This window comes from Streptopelia decaocto, assembly GCF_964273445.1.
Source record: "Streptopelia decaocto genome assembly, chromosome: 2".
Lineage (NCBI taxonomy): Eukaryota > Metazoa > Chordata > Aves > Columbiformes > Columbidae > Streptopelia > Streptopelia decaocto.
In genome coordinates this window covers 143610352-143627324 of record NC_138655.1, presented here as the reverse complement: position 1 = coordinate 143627324, position 16973 = coordinate 143610352, and the positions used below count along the sequence as shown (strand labels likewise).

Genomic DNA, 16973 nt, shown 5'->3' with positions numbered 1-16973 from the left:
TACCTCTAGAGGTCTCTTCCAGCCTTAATCATTCTATCATGGCCTTTTTCTTTTTATTGTATGTTCTCTTGTACTCTGTTGTATCTTGGTTTTCACTCTATTTCTTTGAATTCAAGCTCTTTGAAACAGTATTTTTGTTACTTACATTTAGTACTTTTACATATTTTACATGTAAATATATTTAAAATGTAGCTTTAAATACATACAGAAATGTTCTTTTGTCAAGCATTGGAGTGGGCTGGCCAGGGAAGTATTTGAGTCACCATCCCTGGCGTTATTTAAAAGACATGTAGCATGGTGCTTAGGAACATAGTTTACTGGTGGAGTTGATGGTGTCAGTGGTTGGAGTCTATGGTCTTCAAGGTCCTTTCCAACCTAAATGATTTTATTATTCCATGATTCATATAGTTTACTTCCCCCTTCCCCCCCCACCCCCATATCTGTTTGGCATTTGTTTTTCCTGTCCTTGTTCAAGTTGATTAGTACCTTTTCTTAAAAAGTCTTCCTGCAAATTTTGATGAGACAACTCCTGAAGGGGAAGTACTACTTCAGCACATAAGCGTAGCTGACTCAGACACTGTGTGGTGTCAGGTGCATTACTGCAGAAGTAATTTTGTTGTTAGAAACACTGAATTTGGTTAGATTCAGGAAAGAGGTGAAATCTGGTCATAGTATTCAAATATGCCAGTCTTGGTAAGTGGTGATAATGTACCACTTTGTTCAAGGATGTGAGTGGTAATACAAATTTTAACCCCAAACACTTTAAATGTTTTAATGATGGGGAACCAACATCTGAAGAAAGTGATAGAAAACAAAAAAAAATGTAGTACCGAGCCAAAGTTTGTAATGAAAGTTGCCTCTGTGACGCTTTCTGGAGAAAGCTTTAAAAAGGTAACAGTGGTTATTTTCCATCAGCTTCAATGCAGCAGTAGCACTTTACCGTAAGGCTGTATCTCCTTGGCTGTGTTTTCTTGTAACTTGGACTGGGAAGTAGTCAAGGGGCTTGTGCAGTTTGGGCAGTGACCCTTCCACATGAACAACATGTGGAATGTACCTGAGTACCCCAGAAGTGTACTCTAGACCTACACTTCCCTACAGGTAATTGTGTCACTACTTTGTCAACGTTTTCTGCTGTGTGGGACATAGCTCAGTAATTTCTAAGGAAAAGGTAAAAGAAAGAAAGAGCTGAAAGCTGTGAGAGAGGCCTTCTGAAGGAAGACCACGAGGCCTGGTCTGGAAAATAAGGCTGCAGCAAGGCAAAACAGGGGAAGGACATCAATATATGCAGAGCAACATGGTTTGTATCAGCAGCTTCACCTGTTTTGGGGGGAGCTAGTCTTACTGTCAGTAAGACAAAGACATATGATTGTGTTCTATTCTGGCTCTATTGCAACTTTTGTGCTCCTCTTAATATCTACAGCTTGATCATCCTCTTAAAGACACTAGAATTACACATGTAATAAGTAATTATCTTTATTTCCTATTCTCTGATGCTGCTGTTTTCAAAAAAGGTCACAATATTATTAGTGAGTTCTCTGAAATCTTAGTAGCCTGGTAGTGAAAACAGGAGTTGAGATAACATGGACAAATGAAGTTGAATAAATGCTTAAACCTGTATGATGTCTGTAGGAGTAAATCAAGTGACTAAGTGATTATTATTTTATATCTGGCCCAGTAAATGGCATGTATTGCATAAACAGCAAAAATACAGTAGTTAGCAGTGGGGATACATTGCTTTACCATCCGCTATCAAAGTTCTGCTGTACAAAAGAAAGAGAGGTTAAGTATGGTTTTGATAAAATATTATATCCTGGAACCTGCCCTGTAAATTATTTTTCTTTTCAGCATGAACTATTTTTTTTTACCTTGCAGTTATAGAATGCTCTCTTCAGGAGTCCTATTCTGTTTCCACAGTCTGACCTTTTTTTTTTTTTTTCCAGTTCTTCTCAAAGCATATCCTGATCGATATGCACTCTGCAGACCCCATTGTCTGCTACAGCAAGTTGATACCCCCTATCATTTTTCAGCTTCATCTTTTTCTTGGAGGCTTCCTCTCTGTTTGTCTTTTATCATGTTCATTCATTTATCTCTTTTCTTTGGGGAACCCTATAATGTATCATAACAGAAATATGATAAATTCCTTCAAGTAGATAATTTAAAATGAATATCTAGCGGGCTTGGTAAGTGGGGCAAGAAAAAAAAAAGAAGGTTTTGATACATCAGATGCATCTGATAAAGTCTTAATGCAAAAAGAAAAAACATCCACCTGTACTTCTGGGAGCAATGGTCAGCCCTCAGCTCCCTCACCAATAAATCTGGCTTCAGCTAAATGAATTTCATGTTCCACCACTGTGTTTTATTGTTCCCTGAGGTTAACTAAAACCATTGCTTTTGCTCCTGCTGCAGTCAGTGATGTTATAGAACTTTACACTTTGGTCTGAGCCAAAAGATTGCACTTAACTATGGGTGATGATGATGAGGAAAAATCAGACTCTCCTTCTGCATCATTTAATCTCACCTTGAATTATCTGTGTATCACCAGACACACATCTTAGATCTGCTCTCTCTTCAATAATCTGCTTATTTACATTATTCCCAAATTATCTTCCAAATAGACAAGCATCTGGCGATTTAACTATTTTTCATTTAAAAAATTGATTTAAACTATTGATTGTTTTTTTGCAGGCCTATTACGGTATTCTTTTAATGGGAAAAAAATGGGTAGAATTATTCAATCAAGTGTCTTTAACACTGATGTGTGTTGATATTTATGCTGATACATATGCTACCTAAGTAAATGCCTGAAAGATAAGTGCCAAACCTGTGGAATCCTAGAACCTCCTTCTTTGTGTTTGTATAGAATTTTTTCCTAGTACTTCAGCTTCTAATGCTTCCCAAATTTCTCCTGATTGGCTTTTATTTCACTGGGCCTACAGTTTCCATCATTGCAGGTAAATTAACAAACAGGTTATTTGAGAAAGTTTGTCAGAATCCTCTCAGCTTGCAAGAAGCTGAATGCAAAAGCAGAAAGCACATCTCAGACCTGCTGCTGACTGTTATGGAGGCAGGAGGTATCCATCATATATCCCAAAACAAGCCTGTTGATTTGGAGGCTAGAATGAAGCTGACCATCAGTAGGCTTGCTGCCTTACACTGGCAAGGGATGATTGATAGGAATTGAGAAAGATCTGGTTTGGGGAGAAGGAATCAAGAGTAAAATGTTTCCACCAGCATCTTCACTTCTCTTAGGAAGAAGAAAATGCCTCTTGGGGTGTCTGCTCCTACCAGGGACCAGGGTAAAGCTGCCAGCCCTTGGTTGCTGCAGAGCAGGCAGGTGCTGACCCATCAGCAGCCAGTGTTGCCTTAAGATACTACTGTTAAATTAAGAAGTTCAAGCTGGGCTCACTTTTCAACTCTCATGGCCAATTTACTGCTGGTATGAGAAGATGAGACTCCATTTCCTTCTATGGACTGACCTACATATATGCCAGTGGTGGATTAGGCAAAATACATTCATTATGGCTTGATGGCAGAACCTTTGATTAAATTATGTTTTTCTCTATTTTCTCATGAAGGGCTACATCTGGTCATGTACAAATAGCTTGTAACAACACTGAAACATAAATTATTTGATGAACTAAAGACTATTCACTTAATGCATGATAATCTTGTGAACATGTTAACGAGCAGCAATTCTCTGATGATTAAACTGCTTTAAAAATGTCTTTGTACTCATATGTCATTAGAATGAACTTGGCACTTCTAAAACATCCATTATTCATCATGTTCCAATGTTGCATCTGACTGTGTATCGCTTTAATTTCAGTCACTTAACAAAGCAATCTATTCATTACAATACTTTGCAACATTTTCTAAATGAGAAAAACCCTAGTTAAATATTCAGTGTTACCTATCTTTAGAAGTATATTAGAGCAAAAAATAACATCCCAAATTGTAATTACATACGTAGTGCATTTAAATATGCTAACTAAAACTAAATGGATGTTTTAAGAAAAAACTTTGTTGTAATCAATGATATTGTTATTTGGGGAAGCAGGATAGGTAAACCACCTTGCTGAAGGCACAATTTGTTTTTTCTTTCTGAAATAGTTCACCAAACATTTGCTCAATAATCCTTTTTCACATGCATTTATTGTCCTGATCACTCGAGAAACAGAGAAGGACAGAGTATTATTACTGCAAATATAAATACTACTTAAATATTTTTTTTTTTTTCATGGCTGTTTCCTACTTCTCCTCTGTCTTTTAATTTTATAAGTCCTGGATCCTTCCATACATTGTGAGCCTCATTAAATCCTACATTAGCTTTTCTCCTTTTTGAATCTCTCCGCGGTGGCTGTTCCAGAAGTAGTTCTTCACTTCCTAGCAAACCCGTGAGATGTATCTCAGAAAGTATCGGGCTGCTGATTGATTCCATGTTGGAATATTTTTGACTCATGGACTGCATGGGCTCCATCTCCTGTGAGAAAAGACAGCTTTTTTCAGAGGAGTTAGAATACTGGATAAATGGACCACTTGAAGAAGTATCAACAGAAAAGCATTTTCTTTTCAGTGTAGCTAAATGAATTTCCAGTTGAACTAGTAAAATTCTAGTAAATAAGTGAGAGAAGGGCTAATAACCTCCATACAAGCCAGAAATCTTTATTCTCAGAGTGCACAAGAGTAATGCAAAACATGCAGATATGTAGTGACCAAACTTTTAATCGTTAGATTTTTGAAAAGCACTTCAGTCTCTTAATTTTGCTTTAAAAATGCTTCTTGAGCTTGCTGGGAAAATAGTGGCTAGTCACCTATGGTGTGCTTGTTTCTCACATATTTTTGATCAAGCATGTTTTTATCACATTCTGATTCAGTCTGTTGCCAAAATAGGATGTTTGAATAGCTATAGAAGGTTTACTGATGCTTTCCTAGTGAGCAATAGAGGAGTCTTTGTTGATTGTATTAACTCTTTCAACAGCTCTTGGTATAATAAATGTCAACATATTAATGATCAGACTGTGGAATTGTTAAAATAATGTAATTGTTAAAATAATGCAAATAAAATATATGTGAAGGAGATGTAACAATTGTGTGGTAACAGGACGATACTGAAAGAGATGGACTTTGAAAGATTTCAATAACTGTTGGTCTCTGTTTGGCTAAGAATGTTGATGGAATCAGAATAAACTAAGAAATCAACTGTGGGCTCATGTTTTTTACATTTCTGTCTCTTGTGAATGACAGTCCTTCTTTGTTCATAGACCAATAAATAAGAGTTAGTTTGCAATGAGTTAAGAATTGATTGCAGAGAATTTCTACTGAAACATTTCAAAACTGTATTAGTATATAGCTTTTTTCATCAGTCTTTATTTGAAAAATGGCAGTTTGTCACATATGATATTTAGTGCATCATCTATGACAGTATCAAAATTGAGTCAGTGGTGTCTCAAGCTTTTGTATGCCTTTTTAATGGTCCGACTTCTTAAGGTATGTTGAGCTTTTCCTTCCAACTAACTTTGATAGTGTTTGTGGATATATTGCTATAGTTTTGGTTACATTTATGTGTAATTTAACTATGAATACCTTTATGGTGTATATGGAAGTAATTCTGAACTGTTTCATACTGATGAATTGTTATTATAATGTAAATAGTTTCTACAAAATGCTAGATAAGGATTTTTTTTAAAACTTAATTAATGTGTCTGTGTTTCTTTAACACACAGCTCCTGTTCTCCCTGGGGCATATCAGCAAAGCCAGTCCCAAGGATATGGATACATGCACCAGACCAGTATGTCATCCATGAGATCCATGCATTCGCAGCCTCATTCAGCAGGTCTGGTGAGTATTGGATTTTAAGAACAATTTTATTTGGTAAGCAACATGATCAGATATTGTGAAATCTCGTCAGTATGAAGGAGTTGGTCCCCTTGATTTGTGTAGGTGGACTGACTGTCCTAGTCCTAAATGTGAGTGACGGTCCTCATGTATAAAAAAAATTAAGTGACTGAGGGCAGTGGCAAGAACTGCTTTAAAAAATGCATTAAAAAAAATCATTTATATTCTCCAGAAGGCAGAGAAATAACTGGATCTTCTACCTCCTTAAAACAAATAGTGAACACTTTGACAGTATTTCACAGGCTGAGCTTTGATGTTATGCTCTGTGATGAGTTCAGGCTCCTAGTGCTGGATGAAAACTACCGATCTCTTAAGATCACTCTGTTGGTTTAAATTTGTTTAAAATGTTTTGACTTGCTGATTTTGTACCAGCAGGCTTTGTGCCTATCCATATTATTCATCTCGGTTTACAGAAAGCCAGGTTAGACTCCAAGTTGCTGTGCCCTTCTAATTCAGCAGAACAGTCATGCACCTGCTCGTGCCTGATCTGAATCAAGTTATACTGCTGGGCAACTGCCACAGACATTAAGTTCTTAGTTGTGGTGGATGGGAATGTAAAGCTGGAGTGAATACTTCGTTTAGAAGCAACTGGTCATGGAAGGAGAGCTGAATGGGTATTCAGCTGGGGTTTTTAGGAAATTGAGCTGCTTTTTTCTTTTTGAATTCTTTATATATAAAGTTCAGTTTTAATGGTTATTGTATTTTTTAAATAATATCACTGCCTAGAGATTTCATAGTTGAGATCCTGTCACCTTTTACCTTAAGAATATCTACTTGTAGTTTTCAATATTAAACTATTTTGAATGGATTTATATTTACTACCTGTGTCACTTATTTAGAGATGAAGTAGATAATTATGAAGCAAACTTAGAGCTTGCTGAAAAAAACTGTTTTCAAGATTAGGTGAAACTTGTATTTTTCTTTAAGATCAAAACTCCATGGCATTTTGTATTGTAAAGATAATGATGTTCTGGGAGGTTTGGGTGCTTTCAGGCTTGCCCGTTTCTCAGCTGCTTGGGGGCTGAGGGGACTAACTTGCTGGAAAGTCTGGGATGCAGATACCTGCATCTTTGGGTGAGCCAATAACCTGGGAAATTCTTTGGATACACTTGGTGACATGGCTACTTTCCAAAAGGGCCAGAGTCCAAAAGAAAGACCTTGAAGCCTGGGCTTTGCCTGCAGATTTGCTAGTCACTGAGGAGCAAAATAAGAGCCTTCAAATCCAGCATATAGAGAGTGGAGATACCCACAAATCCAAAAATGCACTTAGTTGTCTTTGCAGCTACCTGGGCAGCTAGATGTCTACTGTTTCCCTAATATCTCTGTCTAACACTGACTTACCTGGTGGGCTGCCTGTTAAAATAACATAATTTCAATCAACTTGAGAAGCATCATTTGCCTTTCTTTCCAGAACTGGGAATGCACAGGTAATAGGAAAAGGAGGGGAATGAAATTAAAGCATTTTAAAAACAAAGGATTGACTGTGTTTCCTTTCAACAGGATTCTTACCCCTTTTGTGAAACTGTTGTCATTTGACATTCTTTAAAGTGATAATAGCTGTTTGTCATGGGAAGAAAGGAAACAGCAAAAATCATAGCTTGAACAGACATTGTTGTTGTTAAAAATGGGTGATAATAAGATATTGAATTGAATATTGAAGATAATAAAGCCCAAACATTTCTAGAGAGAGAAAGTCAAGGACTGCTGGTCTTATACTGACCACTATCTTGCCAGTCCAGTGAGGAAAACAGAGTGTGATCTTATCACCCCCAAGGTGGTGATTTTGCTCCAAAAGAGGCATCTCTGATACAGATAGAAACCTGGCTTGCTCCTTTGTCTTTCCACCTTCCCGTCTTCAGCCTGTGCTGGGCATGTTACACACAGCTATTGAGATGGTACAAAGTGTGTGCTGGGGGAAACCCCTGCTTGGGGATGTGTTTAGGTAGAGTGATTGCACAGACTGAAAATGGATGGCAGCCTTGGAGTGCTTTTAAAATGTGGTGTGGACATACTGTAGGAGACCTGACAATCTTACACAATGTTAGGTTCATTGCTTTCAGCTGCCTTTTTGGTTCTGGGCTTGGAGCAGCACAGCCAGAGATGCAGCATTGTCTGGCTAAGCCAGGCAGAGGAAGAAAGAAGAAAGTAGGAGGAGAGGCGACTAGAGGAAAGAAATCCCAGCCTGAATACTAGTCTCACAGCACAAGCAGTTTTTGAGACTTAGCTAAAAGCAACAAAGGTGATAAAGTCACCCATCAGTGCCTGAGTTTGGCCATGACATCTCTAGGGTAAAAGTAGTTAAGAACCCATGGGTTGTATCAGGGTGGGGATAATTGGAGAGTCACTGCTGTAGTAAAACTGGTTTGTTGCATTGGTATCAAATCAGGGTCACCAAAAGACCTAAGTTCATTTTATAATCACGTCCACCAATTTTCTATATTGGAAAATAGAAATTTTGGTTTATTTAATGTTGAGCTATATTTTGTATCAGGCATGATCCTAACATGGGCTTTAGGTAGGTTTTTCTTCCAGATAAATTACATTATTTTTTGATTCTTAACTTTTGCTCACTTTCTATGAGCAATTCTGCATAATGGGCTGAATTAAATTGTGTCTCAGAGTGCAGAATGTTTTATAACAGGCTCCTGAAGGCTGATTGTCTCTTTGGAAAATAACAGAGGGTTTTCTCATGCTTTTAGATAACTAAAAGTGTCAGGAAAACAAAACCTAGGTTGCAAGTTAGCTTTCCTTGATAGGTGTTCTATGTGAAGGAGGCTGCAGCAGGTACTGTTCCATAGAATGAATATAAACTGGTGGATGAAGTGGAAATATACATCTGCCAGCTTGCATCTGGCTGGGGAGCTGGGAATATGAAAGCTGGGCTTCAGTACTTCATATGCACAAGACTCACTATTCGGTCTGAGCAGTAGCTGCAAGTTAGACCTTAGAGGAGGTGGGAGATAAGTGGGTATTTGACTGTTGCACAAAATCCCAACCTTTTCTTACACCTTCTTGTGCTCTTAGTACCTGCTAAACTCACTACTGACAGAGGAATAGTTCCCTAAAATGCATTTAAAAAAATCCCTGCTTTGAGTCCTTTAAGCATTGTAATTCTCAATTATATAACCCAGACTACACTCTGAAGTGATAATTAGGCGTTAAATGCTAACAGGATTATTATGGAGATTTCTCCTGACAGCCATTTAGCACCTAATTAAGTGTTAAGGCCATAAATTTAGGTTTCTTAGCAGCATTTAGGGCCCTAATAAATTTTTTTAAAGTTTGAAATTACCAGCTTGTCTTCACAACTGTGCCACCACAGTGATGTAGTCAAGCTGCCTTAAAGGAGACAGCAGTAGTATGTCCTATACCAAGATGTTCTAAGGGTGAGTGAGCATCCTCTGGGTGAGCAAGAGCTTCTCTGTGTTTTTCCAATTATATGTTAGTTTAATAAAACATTTAATCTTTTTCTCCAGTCTTTGCCCATTTAAGGGAGACATATAAGCAGGGCTCAGAGGAAAATCCATTTTCTGCCTCATGCCAGCTGTGGACTTACTACAATTTTTCTTAAATGGACCTTTTTTTGAAATAGATTGTTTGAAGGACTAACTGCTGCTGAGCTTGTAATAGCATATTTTTCATTGTTTGTTGGGGAGTTAGTTTCAAGGCTCAGTGGAAAGATTAGTTGAAATAGTTGCAAACAGATTCTCCAAGGCAGAGACCATTCCTTTGTGTCTCTCAACAGCTAGTTTTCTGGTTTGTGAATCTTTAAGGAATTTTGCTGATGATAGAACCTTCACAACTAGTTTATTTGATTTAGTGCATAAACAGTGATGATTTTTTAAATCACCTTTTATTACTCCTTGGGCAACATTAAAGATCCAGCAAAAAACCACAGAACTCCAGTGGAAAAATCACTCTTGGTCAAAGCTTGTAGGGGAGCAACATTACAAGGCATCACAGAGAACAATTTTACAGAGCAAGACTCAAATACAGTTCAGAGTAGGCTTGTCAGGAGAGGTAGTGGTCTCCAGTGTTTAAACACGAGCTGATTTTTCTGTAGTGTTTAATCTGCTGTACCAATAATAAAGTCAGAATTGAGATGAAAAGTATATTTTTAGCATGAGAACAGTAATACTGAGTTGCCATACATTGTTTGGGTTAGATGATCCCTCATTTCCAACATGTGACAAATGGCCTACTCACTGTGCATGGCGGAATCTCCATCTTCCTGAAAATAATCTTGTCTAAAAAAACTCAAAAAAGCACATTTGAGCTGGACTAAAACTAATCCAGAATTGTATTGTTTAGCTGAGAAGCAGAACAAAGTTTGCTGTCTCTTAAAAGATTCAGTCAATAGTACTAGGCATTAACTCAAACATTGACTGTTTTCACCTCTTATCTCTTTAAATCATTGTACCATAAAAATTCAGCTAGATATGGTGGCATATAAAAAATTGCTGGTAGGGAGATTGAATATTATCAATGATGCTTGAACTGCTCTTGACTTCTGTCAAGAGACAAGGTAAAGAAAAGAAAGTACTCCTGGGAATTGTAAAATGAGCTGGTTTTGTTCTTCTGGTAAGATACAAAGGGAAACTCTTAATCCTTCTGAGTTTGAAAATCCACTTTGGCTTCCAGGAAATGATAGCATTTTATTGGTTATGAGTTGAAATAAATACTCTATTTAGAAATAAAATTGAAATCTTGGTTTATAGAGGACAGAGGTGTAGAGAAATTTGGTTTAGCTAATGATAGGAGTTTGTGTTCTCTTTAGATCAATCTTTTATCTGAATATACAAAAAATGAGTATTCATAAAACTTATTTTTGCAGACTTTTAAAAATTTCGTTTGCCTTTTTTTTTCATTAGATAATAATATATTCCTAAATCTTAATTTGAGGTAAAATCCTAATGAAATGAAGAACATTTAGTGAGATGGCAAAGTTAATGACCTGGATGAAGACTGTTTCTTATCTGTAGTGAAGACACTGGAGAAGCAATTTGGGAATGATGCAGATAAGGAGCAGAAGCACAGCCAGCCATGGCTGGATGTAATGAGCTGTTACTGGTGAATATATGAAACAACAGTTTCAAGAGGCAGTGAATGGCTTGAAATCTGTTCGTATGAGGACTTTGGACAATGTAGGAACAAAAGTCATGATTTTGGTACTCAGAAAAAGGGGCTGCATTAATTTTAGATTTGAGAGGATGGAGATTGTACTATTTGTTTTCAACAGGTAACTTGTGATTTCACTCTCTTCCTTGCTCCCTGTGTTCTTTGTCTTGCTCTTTAATTTTCTTTGTGTAAGGAAGAGAATAAATCTATCTCTGTTTTGTCTTGAGACTTTACAGCTTTGTTTTCTTTCTTTCAACAGAGAACATACAGAGCTATGTATGACTACAGTGCTCAAGATGAAGATGAAGTTTCCTTCAGGGATGGTGATTATATCATCAATGTGCAACCAATTGATGATGGCTGGATGTATGGTACTGTTCAGAGAACTGGGAAAACAGGAATGCTTCCAGCAAATTATATTGAGTTTGTTAACTGATTTTTGTCTCTAGTCCTTTGAGCTTTATTATGATTTACTCAAAATCTTAACCTTTTAGAAAAAATCAGAAGAATCTTTTAAGATTACATGTTCATTACTTTATCACTGCTGTAACAGTCTGCATTCTCACTCAGAATTCAAGTTGAAGTCCTTTAAAGTAAAAATAAATAATCAACAAGAAGCTTAGAGCTTTGAAAACAGCATTGCTTATAATAGTGCTCCTTCAAAATGAAAAACATATATGGAAGCCTTGTGCTCATCTTATAAAGATTCCAGTCAATTCACTGTAAAGGGGAAATACCTTTTCCCTGCACCTCAGAGACGTTATTTCTCTTTATAACCACCATAAAATTGATTCACTTCTTATGGCACTCTGAAGTCACAGGAGTTTAACCCACTGAGTTTGAACACATCTTCAAATTAGTAGGGAAGTGTTTCATGTTGCAGCAGTTAGCATCCAAATAAAAATAAAAATGCTGAGTAGATAATTGAATCTTTTGAAATAATGGCAAGTAATATACTAGTAAAAACAAATAAAAAACCCTACTGCCCAGCAGCCTTCCAGTAAACAAGTCTGTATTGACAGCAAAAATTTCCTGATTCTTGCACATCCACATTTATTCCCAGATTGCCCATTTTCTCTTATTCCCAACACTGACCCCTTCTATCAGCTTTGCTTGCATCCCAGTCCATCAGTTGGATCCGTGCCTGGATTAATGGTTCTTCAGTATCTTTTCAACAAAAAATTCATTGCAAAGACTATTTAGAGTATAAAACCTGCCAACTCTTATTTTTCCTTCTAATAATACTTAGCATTTAAATAGAAACTTCCATTAGAGCAATGGACAACCAATACTTCAAGTCAGTTCCTTTGCCTTCACTGTCTTGCTGTAAATAAATAGCCTGAGGCCCCAGTGCTGTGCAGTCACACAAAGCCTGCAGTCATATCCTTCCTTCTCATCACAGGTAACTCGCTTAATGGCTGCTTTGCTGATGAGCTAATTAACGTACCTACCCCTGCTGCAGAAATACTTGCACCTCCATTGAGGAGGGAAGAGCAGCTCTGGTTATTGTAGTGCAATTTCAGCTCAATGGCCTGTTGCTTCAGTTTCCTCCAAAAATGCTGGAGATCCAACAGTGGGTTGTATGCTTGCCAAATGATTAAAGGTGAAGAAATATGTTTTCTTTTACTGATTTAATCTTTCTCATGACTGACACTGAAGGGAAAACTAACCAAACAGAAGTCCAACATACTCTATGCCATCATGTTTCAGTTTAGCCATTTGTAGAAAACACTAAAGATATCTTGCTGACAAACCTTCACAGATGCTATTTGGCATCCATTAACTTATGATCAGAGCTGAGAGAGCCAGGTCTCAGCCTGTGAGGCTGAGGAGGAGATAAAATAACTGGTGACATAACTGACCTGTAAGAGGAACTGTGTCAGCAGCTGCTTTACTTGGACTGGGTGCTGGGAGGCTGCTCCATTCCCTCCCAGGGAGAGACTCTGGGAGGAAGGACAAAAGAGTTAAAGATTCACATGGGAACTTACTCATGTGGACACATACCTGAGTAAGGAAGAAAATATTTTTGCTGATAGTATAATTTCTGGTGTGCAGCCATGTGCTAGAGAAGTTAATCCTGGAGTAGCTCTTAGAATGTTGAGTCTGTGCTGAAATTTTTAAAGTAGAATTAAATATAGAGTTTATAGAAAATGTTATATTTCTTATTTCACAAAGTAAGCCAGCCTGCAATATCTATTTAAGGAATGAAGAAGGAAGGCAGTATGAATTTGTTATGTCAACTGAAAGTTGTCAGTGCAAATACCTGCTAATTCTATTTTTGCATACAATTAGGAATTGGAAAGCTTATGCAATTTTTTGTAAGTGTTGCTAACATGGGACTGATCCCAGATGCCAAACAGGGTGAAATGACTGCATTAAAAAAAAAAAAATGTCCATGACTGCAGAATTGCCTGTGCTTTCTTGTCAGCTGCTTAATTTCAAAGCTAAAGCTGATCAGAAGCATCTACCTTCAAAAAATGTGGTTTTAAACCAGGGATGGAATACTGTAAATATGCAGTCTGTATGGGTGACACTGCTGTAGTTTAAAATGCTTGAAAGTTTTGCATATGGACCTGCTGTTGCAACAGACCCTTATGCGTTACTGGTGACTTCACACTAAATTAGCGCGATTTGCAAGTCAAATGGCTTTTGAAAAAGGCTGATGTGGTAAGCTGAGCTAGAAGCTCTGAAACAAGCAGTCTGCTTCTGTGTTGGTTTTCATCACTAACCATCAACAGTGAGGAAGGGAATCCCATTTTAGGAGGGCTGGCAAATTTTTCTGATGATGTCTGAGGCAGAACTGGCTATCAGGTGCTGCTGTACTGCTCTATTATCTGGGTAATGCTGAGAACAATAAAACCAAGTTGTCAGTTTGTTAACCAGACATTACTAAAAAGAAAGCTGAGAATAGATACATTGCGTCAAGTTGCAATTTTTATTTGACTTACGAAAAAGAAAGTCTCCACCTACAAATACACTAGCATTCTTTGTCAGTGAGGAGACGGCTTGCAGTGTTGAAAACTATATGCATAGTGGAAAGTAAATGAGAAAATGAGCATTCGATGACATTAGAGGACTATGTTATACTAAACAATGGAAATAAAATTTCCTTTATGGATTTTGAATATTCATTAGCCTAGCAAAGCAGTTAAAGCAGTTTGCAAAATAATAAAGGTCAAGAAAACAAAACAGTATTTGACTTGTATTTCTCTTGAGAATAGTATGTCAGCAGAATTATTAAGATCTGTTTTAAATTACTCATTCATGTAGTCAGGTTTTTATGTTGTAAAGTTATACGCTTAGTAATTTTTGGTCATATGGAACGGTTTCTGCTTTTTGGTATAAAACAAACTTTAATGTCATTTTTCAGCTTTGTTCTAAGCAATGCTATCAAACGCCCAAAATTATCAGAGTGCAATTGTAAAAGTTTTTTAAGATCTAAAATTTATAAGGTAGGAAAAGTTGAATCAGCAACTAAATTGTGTCAGAACAGGTTTTACAAGGCATGTGTTGGAGCCTGTTACATGCAGTGGGATGTAGAGGTGAACAGATGTTATGTGCTATCTTGTCACCTTTAAAGTGTATATTCCTTTTTAACACAGCATGTTCCTCTCATTGTACTTTCTTCCTCTAGTCAGCATTTTTTCTGGGGAAAGGAAAAAACTTCCAAGGAGCCAAATTTCCCAAGATGTTCCAAAGTTCAGGTTGGAAGTTCATACATTCCCATTTTAAGCGTTTTAGAAATAAAGAAGATGGAATGTGCTGTAATTCTTGCTAACACAAGTATAAATATAGAAAACAACATAGAGCACATTCATACATATATACAAGAACAAATGGGTGCCTTGCTTTTCATTACTATTTCTTGCCTGGCTAATCTTCATTTTCTAAACAAAGCTACTTACAGATACTGCAGTTGTAATTTTTCATTATGGAACATTAGCATTTAATCTTGATGAAACAGGGTTTTCTTGATTACATTTGACATACCATAAACCACTTCAGCAGATTGGGATTTGACAGAGAATCACCTCCCATGGATTATATTTTTGACAAATGTGTCCCTCCTGAGTGTTCCTCGGGGATATGGAAGGTCTCCAATACTTGGGAAAGGTAATAATTCTAGTTTTTATTGTACAGTGACTGCATGTCATCTTGTACAATGACAAAGAAATGACAAATACAGAACTCTTTGGCAGAAAATTATACAGGGTATAAAATGTTAGATTTTAATTATGTTGATTAATACTCCATTTAAATTACAGAATATGCTTTAGTTAGTAAATGTTTAAATAATATACTGAAACAGACAAAAGATGCTGTTGAAAGACGATGTCCAAATTGATGTGCTGGCAAATGCAAAGTACGGGTGAGCTGTAGAAGATTAAATCATTTTGCAATGCTTTAGTGATTTTCTCCAGCTTTATGCCTTAGGAACCCCATCTCTCCTTTTGAAGGAAAACCTGAAAGCTATATTTCCTAAACTGCCTGCACCACAACAGTATATTAAAAGGAATTTCATATGCTTCTTGTGTCTGATAAATAGAATTTGCTTATTGTACTTAAGTTGTAATCCAGTTGTTGTTGACATTTGTTTAATTATTATTAATTTAGGGGGAAATAAGCTATACTGTAGCATTTCAATTGTGTATTTAATATTACTATTAGAAATTGCTAGACCTTTGGAAGACAGCAATGACTGTATTGACACTGATTAGCATGATGTGGAAACTCTCTCAGCTGTTGGTTTTTGCAGTGTGATATAAAAAGCAAAAATGAACCGCTGTGCAGTTTGGCTTATGTTTGCTTTAAAGTGTGTAAAGTTTTAGTTATTTTGCAAAACTGTACTGTATTTGGGAGTATAAAATAATGAAGGCAACAATTGTGTTTCAAAGGACAGATATACTTACTCTTGGATCATATGATGTATCATCTTGATTTGGCTTTTGTTATGCAGAAAGTTAACACCAGCTATTAAAATATATTTTAGTAGAAATGCTTTAATTCCTTTTTCTTCCTCTACACTGTGAATATTTAAGCCTTGGTGGACTAGAGCAACATCGTTCTGCCCAAAGTATTAACCTATGCAAACTAGTTCACATTTTAGTTGATGTCACAGTGGATGTAACATAACAATTTATTTTGCATAACATTAAAAGTAATTAAAATAAAATATTAAACCAGCACTATGTATGTATTATATTCATAAACAGTACTCTCCAAAGCTATTGTACCCATTAATATAAGCTATCAAAGATATATATTGTTTTAACTAAGAAAGCTTTGAGTTTTCAAATTTAAGTAGAATGTTTTGCGCTATTATTCTTGAAGCTTGATTTCAGAAAGCAATTTCATAAAACATAATTTTATTTCAGAAGTGCCCTCTCCTCAGAGGGTTAATTTGCTTTTTAAGTCTGTATTTGTAGCCCTTGAATAGAACAGAGTGCCTTGGTTTGTTTAAATAAGCAAAGGTAGTAAGTGAAGGAGGTCCCCTGATTCGACTGATACCAGTTTGCTGGTCTTTAGGTGGACATTTGGTTAGGTGTGCTCTCCATGCAACACTAATGAAAACAAATTGGATTACTGGCCTCTTTAAGACAATTTTATAACAAATGTGGTTCTTGGGTTATCTTTATTCACTTAGACAAATTTATTTTTACAACATTGTAAGAAAGTTTAAGTTAAAATAAAATCCAGAAGTATTTTGGAACCACTCTGCCTGTACTTGAAGAAGATTATTATGCTTAGGAACATGTTTTACTTTTTTGAATGTTAAGCATACAGTCCTAAATATGTATTGCAGGTAAAGGTTCTGCTTCTGAGTGACACTGATACAAAGTTGGTAGAGTCGTGTGTTCAGCAGCTGAAGGGTTACATCCTCACTCAATAGCAGTGTCAAATATAATGGCTGAAATGAAGAAGACATTCCTGTCTTTACTGAGTGTAGTTATCAAAAGGA

General features: G+C 36.6%; 1 protein-coding gene across 1 annotated transcript in view; it reads left to right on the top strand.

Annotated features, from left to right (window-relative positions):
* NEBL (nebulette) overlaps nt 1-16695 on the top strand; it is a 253342-nt gene extending 236647 nt beyond the window's left edge. The window contains exons 6-7 of the mRNA XM_082046648.1: nt 5724-5839; nt 11274-16695. Coding sequence (XP_081902774.1) covers nt 5724-5839; nt 11274-11450 — 293 coding nt within the window. The 3' untranslated portion in view covers nt 11451-16695. The remainder of the gene's footprint in view (nt 1-5723; nt 5840-11273) is intronic.
* The last annotated feature ends 278 nt before the right edge of the window (nt 16696-16973 follow it).